At 47.4% G+C, this 8,785-nt stretch overlaps 2 protein-coding genes across 5 annotated transcripts in view; both read left to right on the top strand.

Moving 5' to 3' along the window:
• The window catches only part of dennd5b (DENN/MADD domain containing 5B), a 29,650-nt gene extending 27,501 nt beyond the window's left edge, over positions 1-2,149 (top strand). For all 4 annotated transcript variants that reach the window (XM_060049562.1, XM_060049564.1, XM_060049566.1 and 1 more), the window contains one exon: positions 1-2,149. This exon is cut by the window's left edge and continues 568 nt beyond it. The gene's annotated coding sequence lies outside the window, so the exon portion shown is untranslated.
• Positions 2,150-2,499: 350 nt separating this feature from the next.
• LOC132455662 (SIN3-HDAC complex-associated factor-like) lies at positions 2,500-8,611 on the top strand. Its single transcript, XM_060049567.1, has 6 exons — positions 2,500-2,682; positions 3,973-4,100; positions 4,444-4,543; positions 5,164-5,272; positions 5,380-5,527; positions 5,701-8,611. Exons 2-6 carry the CDS (start codon positions 3,973-3,975, stop codon positions 6,056-6,058), a joined length of 843 nt encoding a protein of 280 aa, XP_059905550.1. The 5' UTR covers positions 2,500-2,682; the 3' UTR covers positions 6,059-8,611.
• Positions 8,612-8,785: the final 174 nt, after the last annotated feature.

Genomic DNA, 8,785 nt, shown 5'->3' with positions numbered 1-8,785 from the left:
TCCTGGGGATCGGAGATGTTTGAACCTTTAAGGAGACCGTTTAATCTTTAGAGAGACAGTTCTACTCTCCTGGGGATAGGAGACCTTTGGACCTGTAGAGATAGAGTTTGACCTTTAGAGAGGTAGTTCTACTCTCCTGGGGATCTGAGATGTTTGGACCTTTTAGAGAGACAGTTTTTCAGCCGAGGCCTCCTTTGGTTCCGCTCCATAGACCATAGGGTCTGTGGATCATTGGGTCCATAGGGGGAAGATGGAGTCTCTCCTCTCTCTCTCTTCTCTTCTCTCTCTCCTCTCTCAGGAGGGTAGCATGCCCAGGAGCCAATGTACTCCGTGAGTCAGAGGAAGCACTGATTCATCACAGAGGGAGACTGGAACACTTTAGTGACCAGAGTCTTTGCAGGGAGGAACCCCCCCCAGTGTGACTCTCTCCCGCTCCTCAGAGCTGTGGTTCAAATAGCGCGGGTGTCACGGTTATATCTAGCCTCCACTTATTCAAGCCATCTGATTGGACAGGTGGTTTGTAGGCGGGGCTTGAGTGTGTGTGTGTGTGTGTGTGTGTGTGTGTGTGTGTGTGTGTGTGTGTGTGTGTGTGTGTGTGTGTGTGTGTGTGTGTGTGTGTGTGTGTGTGTGTGTGTGTGTGAGTGAGACAGTGATTTCAAGTAAAGTACCGTTTTATTTGAGGCTGTTTAATTTATTTTCTAATGCGTTCTACTGAGTTGTGTATGAGGGCAGATGTGTGTGTATCTGATTTTCCTTAACGGTACGGGATAACACAACGGACTCCGTTACACAACAAACAAACACTGGAGTGCGTTTTGAAGTCGAAGGACACTTCTCTGAGACTTTTCAAACCTGTGTTGATATTCATGTTTGCGTCGTCGTCTGGCCCTGAGAATACAAGATGCTATCAGCATCCAGCCCATCTCATTAACATTCATCATATCTTCGATGTCAAACGATCCTGGTTTTAATTGTTTGTATCACTAGCGGTTAGGTTTGGTTACCTAACGCGATCTTCTCGGACCACTGGGTTCTCTGTGTGTGTCTGTGAACGTCCCGCATGACTCCGTTACTGTCCCGTGTTTCTGGTCTTCGTGAAGACCCAGTACCGCTCCCGGGATCTCAGGACTAGGAAGTCCTGACCGGAGTGCGTTGTCGGGGACCTCCTCTCTGAAGGTCTGCTCTGACCGAGACCAGGAAGGAGAGGAACACACTGGACAACATCTCATTGAGTTACTACTTAAAGTGCAGCACGTGATGAGTTTGGTCTGTGAGACAAGGACACTGTGTTTTTAATTTGTTCCTTAATTTGTACTGGATTAGTTGTTTTTAGGATGAAACCACTCAAACCATAGAATCTACAGATAATTGGAGTCTCCATTATTCTCTCTCTCTCTCTCTCTCTCTCTCTCTCTCTCTCTCTCTCTCTCGTTCTCTCTCTCTCTCTCGTTCTGTCTCTCTCTCTCACTCTCTCTCTTACTCTCTCTCACACTCTCCCACCCTCTCACTCTCTCTCTTACTCTCTCTTCTCTGTGCCTACACATGAAGCCGATTTCTCTGTGAAACGACAGACAGGTTCTATATTTTAGTTTGTGTTTTAGGTGTGAGGTCATTCTTTTAATCTTTGAAAGTAACAGTGGAACCAAACCAGCAGCTATAGCCCGTGTTCTCTCCATGAGCCCCTGTTGCTCCTACAGACATACTGAACGGAGCTTCAAGTAGGACCTGAGATCTATACTTTGAGATCAGTTTGTTGTTCCTAGCCATCAGTGAGGGGAGTGACACGCTCTGAGAAGACCCGTTTGGAGTTGTATGCTTCTGTCTGAAACTATTTAGAAAATCTGTGCACTTGCCTGATAGGTTATTAATCTGGCCTGTCAATCTCAAGTGAGTGACTGCAACATCTCAATAGCAGAGAAAGAGAGGGAGGGAGGGAGGGAGGAGCGAGGATGGGACAGGATGTTTTTTGGAGTTTTATTTTCCGAATCTTTTCTTCTCTCAGCAGCTGAGAGGATCTGACCTCTAGCTGAGAGGAGGTCACACTGTGACGACCGCGTTACCACTGGACAGGGGATCTTGTTGTTGCTGTACAATTTATTGTTTTGCTCTGATATTTATTCATGTTTCAATAAAAAATATCAAAAGAATGGATGACTGACGTATCTTGGTCTGTTGTGGTCTCCAGGATTGACTTTATTAAATTGTGAAAGCGCTTTTTTTCTTTTTAGTATTGAATATTGGAGGTAATGATATTAACTATTCTAGAAGTTGTACATAGTCTGATATTTATGCTATACGATCCTTTATAATTAGATTTCCAATAGCGCATGATTAATGTTGTCAACCGCTCTGTGTGAAACGGCGCCCCCGTGCGGCGTCTTCAAGAACGCAACCTCTCGACCCGTCGCCCATTACTCCATTTCCCGCGTATTCTCCCTCCATATATGGGCATGGTCCTGTCAACGTCACAGCCAGATGTAAATATCTCTGATTGAAGAAATTCAGAAAATGGAGGCGTGTGGATCGTGTACTGCGCATGCGTGAACGTTCCTACTACGGATTCCCCAGCAGACAGCGTTGACCCAGCGGGTCTGCAGCGCTATCGTTTACCGCGACACACTTCCAGGAGGAGGTTTAGTCCAAAAGTGTCTCATCGAGTCTCAGACTCCTTCCCGCCACAAGGTACGTGCGTGTTTTTGTGTTTTTTACCGGGGAACTCGCATGTCAGTCCCACCACGCTGTCGGCGTGCAGCTCGGAAGTTTGGATCGATGTCTGGTTTTGGTTTCACTGATCGATGCGTTGGACCTCCTGCAGCCCGCCAGCCTGCAGAAGGTCGCGGGTTCGGATCCACTGGGACCGGGCAGCGGTTGTTGAACAGCTCTGTAGTTTGGTTAGAGACGAAGGCTGTTAACACGGACGCGGTGTCTGACGCGCAGAGCGCAGTGTGTGAAGTGTTCTCCACGCAGTCCGTCTCCTAAGATACCCAGGGTCCGAACCGCGGGGTTTAAACATTTTGTTAAGTAATCCAATTGAAGTGTAATTTCACGGTGTTAAATGTAAGTTTTCTGCGGCGTACCTCCAGTAGAAGTTGTGGTTATCGAGTCGGAGCGTTAAAGGCGGTGCTGGGTGGGTGTGTTCCTGCGTCACGGCCGCCCAGCCACCATCACCTAGCCTCCCGCCTCCATCACCCAGCCTCAAGCCACTGCTCCCTCCCATCCTAACCGCCAACCGACGGGACGATGGGAACGTTTTAAAGAATACATACATTTTATATCTTTCCCGTTAATAAACTATTCCCGATTGCATCTAAAATAAATAGTTCATGATTAGGTTTCTAGTAGGCCTCGACATCATCAAACATTGCGTGCCTATTTCATTTTTTTGTTTTTTAATTCTAAAGCCGATCGCGAACAATTTCTTTCGCGCTGAAATAGATGTCCTCTCCTCGTGCAACACTTCTCCATCCCGTGGAGCACGTGGCGAGGATTCCATTGCATCAGCACCAGTGCTGTTGCTAAGGGCGGGGCAGAGATGCTGGGCTGGGGGATCTGGCCCCGCCCCTAGACCAACAACCGCTGGAGCGTCCGGCGGGTGGAGACTGGAGAGTGAACCCTGATTAACGATCACTAACGTTACTTTCAGTTTCATAAAGACGGTCACAGTTTAATATACAGAATGTGTACAAACCGCTATGTTAAATTCTAACTGATCTGAATCCACTGAGGGACACTCTGGGCATCGTGTTTATGTTGTGTTTATCTTTGATAATTTATACATTTCTAAAATATGTTTGCTATATGATTCTATAATATAATTTATACATGATCAAAGTTATGTTTCATGCACTGCTTTACTGTGTGTCACCTGCATCGACTTCTTCCTGTCTTGTTGAGTGACAGTAGGGGGGGGGGGTCCTAGTGCTGAGGTAGATCCTGTGTGGCTCTCTGAGCGGCTCTGTGTTCCTCACCTAGATGTTCGGCTTCCACAAGCCCAAGATGTACCGGAGCCTGGAGGGCTGCTGCATCTGCAGGGCCAAGTCCTCCAGCTCGCGCTTCACCCACAGCCAACGCTACGAGCCCCACCTCCAGGCCTGCTTCAGGTGAGTCCGTCAGGCGGGGACCCGGGCCCCTGGCTGAGGACTAAGGCTGGGGGCCTGGGGGTGTGTGGCATGGGATATGGTCTGTGTGTGTGTGTGTGTGTGTGTGTGTGTGTGTGTGTGTGTGTGTGTGTGTGTGTGTGTGTGTGTGTGTGTGTGTGTGTGTGTGTGTGTGTGTGTGTGTGTGTGTGTGTGGGAACTTTATTAATCCCTCGGGAAGGTTCCTTCAGGAAATTGCACTTCCAGCAGCAGCCAACACCATGTTACAAATAGAATAAGAGTAAAGAACAACAAATATAAATGGGCAAAAATGCAAAAGATATTAATTTGTGTGTGTGTGTTGTAGCCTGGGGGAGGTGCGTTACGGGGACATCTGTAACGCCTGCGTCCTGCTGGTGAAGAGGTGGAAGAAGCTTCCGGAAGGTTCGAAGAAGAACTGGAACCACGTAAGGCATGCGCGTGTGTGTGTGTGCGCATTATTGGGGGTGTCTCCATTTAGTAGTGCCCTCAGTCTAGAGTCACGTTCCCTATTTAGTGCACTCCTTGATAACCCCAATGCAACAGTAAACAGTATCAATTATTTCTGAACTATATCCCATGATGCATAGCGGTTTGCATTAAATCGGCCTCATCCAATATAAATGCTTGACACGTGCAGGTTCTTTATGTGAATGAGCTGTCGCATGGTGGGATTGTTTACGACTCAAGTACACGTCACAGCCATTGATTTCCCCCTGGTAACTTTGTCTGAATCCCCATACATACTTGCTCCCTCAGTGGTGGGCTATATGAAGTTTAGGGAATACAGAACTTGAATTGGAACACTGCCCAAGACTTGTGCCGCCCTCTGATGGGGATGAGGGGAGCAGAGCTTAGTCAGGCTGCCCTCTGATAGGATGAGAGGAGCAGGGCTCAGTCAGGCGGCCCTCTGATAGGATGAGAGGAGAAGATCTCAGTATTCAGGCTGCTCTCTGATAGGACTCTCTGTTTGGGGGCCGATAATAGCTTTGCTCAAAGGCCAGCTGAGAGGTGCTCACTGTGTGTTCTCCCCCCTGCTGGGCGGCAGGTGGTGGACACCAAAGGGGGGTCCAGTCTGAAGACCGCCCTGAAGACGAAGAGGAGGAAGAGTCGCCCGAGCCACCACAGCCGGGCGGAGAAGCACCTCAAAACACTGAGTAAGCTCCACACCGCACCGACCAATCGGAACACTTTCAGGACCTTAAAGCTGAAACCTTCACTTCCTCGTTTAGTTAAGATGTGTTTCCCCCCCCCCCCCCCCCAGACTCCGACGCCCACAGCTCCTCCAGCACCTCCCCTCCACCGTCGCCTAGCTACAGCAACCAATCAGACGAGGGCTCGGACACGGAGGCCAGGCCTGGCCACGCCCACTCCACAGCGTTCACCTTCCTGGACCTCACCTACTGGAAACGGTAAGACGACCTCTCCTTCCTGTTGACCCTTGACCTCTCTCCTCTCTGTTTGACCTCTGGTCTCTATTGGGTGACCTCTCTGTTCTCTCTTGACCTTTCTGGTCTCTATTGGGTGACCTCTGGTCTCTATTTGGTGACGCCTGGTCTCTATTTGACCTCTGACCTCTCCTCAGGCGACGTGTGTGCTGTGGCATCGTCTACGCCGGCCGCTACGGTGAGGTCATCATCGACCCCCAGCTGTTCAAACCGTGCTGTCGCAAGCTGCCCGTGGAGGTGGTGGAGCAGGAGAAGGTGGAGCAAAGGGTGGAGGAGGGGATGGATGAGCAGAAGGTGGAGCAGCAGAAGGTGGAGCAGCAGAAGGTGGAGCAGCAGAAGGTGGAGCAGCGGCAGAAGTTGGTGGAGCAGCAGAAGGTGGAGGTAGAGAAGAAGGAGATGGAGGAGGAGGAGGAGGAGGAGGAGGAAGGGCACACTGAGACGGCAAGGAGCTCCCAGTGTCCTCAGGTCCAACAGGAAGTGAGTGTGAGTGAGTGACGGGAAGGAGATGAGAGACGTCAACGCCATACACTTCCTGGATGCTGCAAGACCCTGAAGACATTTGAAGCTTTCCTATCTGAAGCTGCGGCAAACCTTTCTTTGTTTGGTTACCGTTGGCCTCCAGGCAGCGCTGAAGAGTCTTGTGTGTCTCGGGGTTTTGGAGAATCGGTTTTGTTATTCTTGTGTTTAAGACGCTGGATCCCAGCAAGCGGCCAGGCTTTGGTTTACCTCCAGCTCGACCCCTTGACCTCCAGCAGGACACCTTGACCCCGGGACCTCCACCTTGACCCCGGGACCTCCACCTTGACCCCGGGACCTCCAGCTCGACCCCTTGACCCGGGACCTTCACCTTGACCCCCAGCATGACCCCTTGACCTCCAGCTCGACCCCGGGACCTCCAGCTCGACCCCGGGACCTCCAACACATCTTTGACCCCTGGATGGGCCGCAACGCCGTTCTTCCGACCACGATTTCTACGCAAATCACAGGAATAAGCTAAAAATAATTTTGTTGATGTGTTTGTTTGTGTAAGAACTTTTTTCGGTGCAAGAACGGTCCTCCCTTCCATAGAGGGCCGTTGCCCTGGCAATAGTCTCCGTTCCTCCAGAGAGGAAAAGTTTAAAAAGACGCAACGGTAATGATTAATCTGTAAGAAGAAAAAAAAGACTGTAAAGACTCAAAGCATGACTGTGGATCGCTGTTCAGATGAATAAATTTATAGAAGAAGTCCCGGTTCACGATGGAAGCACAAACCAAATACCTAATCAGGGAAACGATGCAGCAGCTATGGACAACACTTAACCTTGATAAGCTAAGATTCATTAAGTGGCTCACATGATTATTTGGTCTCCGTCCACACGGAGCTGAAACAGGTGGTTCAGGAATATGCGGTTTTATGTGGTTCAGGAATATCTCCGTAAAGACGGGGTCATTGCGAAACCGCATCGAGCTGTAGAAACGCTGTGCTGTAGTAAATAATCAAGGCGCTGGTTCTCCACAGAAAAAAGTGGAGCGCATCAAGCCTGCGCGCTGTATACAAACATTCAGTCACGGAGATTCAACCTTTTAAATTGAACAGAAATACTTTTTAATATAGTTAGTAATTCAATTTATCAAGGGGCTTTGTTTAAAGCTACAAAAAGAATACAAATAAAATAATTAATAATTTCAACGCAACTCTGACGTCCCCGAGCTGGTGGGGGGGCTAATGTCGTCGTCGTTTGCGTTTCAGGCGTTGGATTGGATGAGCGAATCAAACCCCAGGAGTATTTATGATGCAAACTCTGGCGTTCAAACTGTTGTTTAGTTTTATTTTAGTGTGTTGTGGAGGGGGGGTCACCAAACTTTTTAACCTGAGAGCTACTTCATGGGAACTGAGTCGTACGAAGGGCACCCAGTTTGATACTCTTCTGAAATAACAAATTTGCTCAGTTTGCCTTTAGTTATGTATTATTTAATAGCTAATGATACTCATCTATGTGAAGACACTGATCATGTTAATGATTTCTCACAATAATTATCAACGATTACTTAAAAAAGGTGGGAAAGAGTTGCTAGAGATTGAGTTGTGCTATGTTTAGAACAGGCCTGCGGGCACCTCATATGGTCCTTGCGGGTGCCCTGGTGGGGACCCCTGCTCTAAACTCTAAATGGTCTCATATAGAAGCATAGGTACTCTCACGTAGCATTTCACTCACTGATATCTGACGGATACATATGCCCATCAATATGCATTTAAATGGTTGCTCATTAAACTTTCTAATGTTGTAAATAGTTATTGTCTTGGCCAAGCGGATAGATGGAGCCGCATGGTGCATGAGGGCCTGCATGAGCTTCTGAAGGGTTGAGCAGCTGCTCTGCTAGTGCTTGGAGATATATTTTTGTAGATACGGTGAATAAAGCCAACACAGGTGATTGATTCAGCCCTCTTCTTGGACTTAAGTCACTTCTAGTTATTTGAATAAGCTAGCTCTCCCTTTTCTTATGTATTGTTAATATATTTGACGTCTTGTCACGAAGCTGTCAAACATCACCCGCCACCAGGGGCCGCTGCAGACTTCACTATGTCAACCACAATATCTATTCTAGTGGTCATGTTCTTGTATATAAATTGTCAGACATTCATTCCGTTCCGTCACTTTATTTTGTACTTTTTCCAAAATAACCTAAGAGAATGCCTAATTATTTTTGTTCTGTTTATTCAATTGCTAGTACTTTCACTTTTAATTGCAATCTTATTTCAATGAGTTAAAGATTTGGTGAAACAAGTTATATTTTCCTGCCCTCTATTCTGTGTTGATCAGATTAGATCAACTGTATTGGTTGTGTTTAAAGTCGCAGTATGTCCTCATTGAACATAAAAACGGTTTATTTTTTGTCTTATGTATTTACTAATAAATAGGGGATAATTTATACTGTTATGACAATTAGGTTGCAGGATTTTGCATTCAGCGCAGTTTGATCCGGTATATTGTTATACGACGTGTTTCTATAAAGTCTGTATTTTCTACAATCAGATTTGTACGCCTTGAATAAATGTTTGTCATGTTAGTGTTGAGTCTGGTTCTTCATTTTTCATCGTCCGACATGTTGGGTTGCAGAAGCATAACTTGGATTACATTAAACAACCTTACACTTTTTATTGTGCACATGTGCAGTGCACCGATGATCAGATGCCATATTAGTTATTTATATATATATGGAGAGAGAGAACATGAACATGAC

This window comes from Gadus macrocephalus, chromosome 4 (assembly GCF_031168955.1).
Source record: "Gadus macrocephalus chromosome 4, ASM3116895v1".
Classification (NCBI taxonomy): Eukaryota; Metazoa; Chordata; class Actinopteri; order Gadiformes; family Gadidae; genus Gadus; species Gadus macrocephalus.
The sequence above is the reverse complement of the archived record's forward strand: the minus strand, read 5'-3'. Positions and strand labels throughout refer to the sequence as shown.

Excerpts from the sequence above, each read along its gene's own strand:
- LOC132455662 (XM_060049567.1), top strand. The coding sequence starts at position 3,973 with ATGTTCGGCTTCCACAAGCCCAAGATGTACCGGAGCCTGGAGGGCTGC. Across the intron at positions 4,101-4,443 it reads CACCTCCAGGCCTGCTTCAG|CCTGGGGGAGGTGCGTTACG; the intron begins GTGAGTCCGTCA and ends TGTGTGTTGTAG. Across the intron at positions 4,544-5,163 it reads CGAAGAAGAACTGGAACCAC|GTGGTGGACACCAAAGGGGG; the intron begins GTAAGGCATGCG and ends GCTGGGCGGCAG.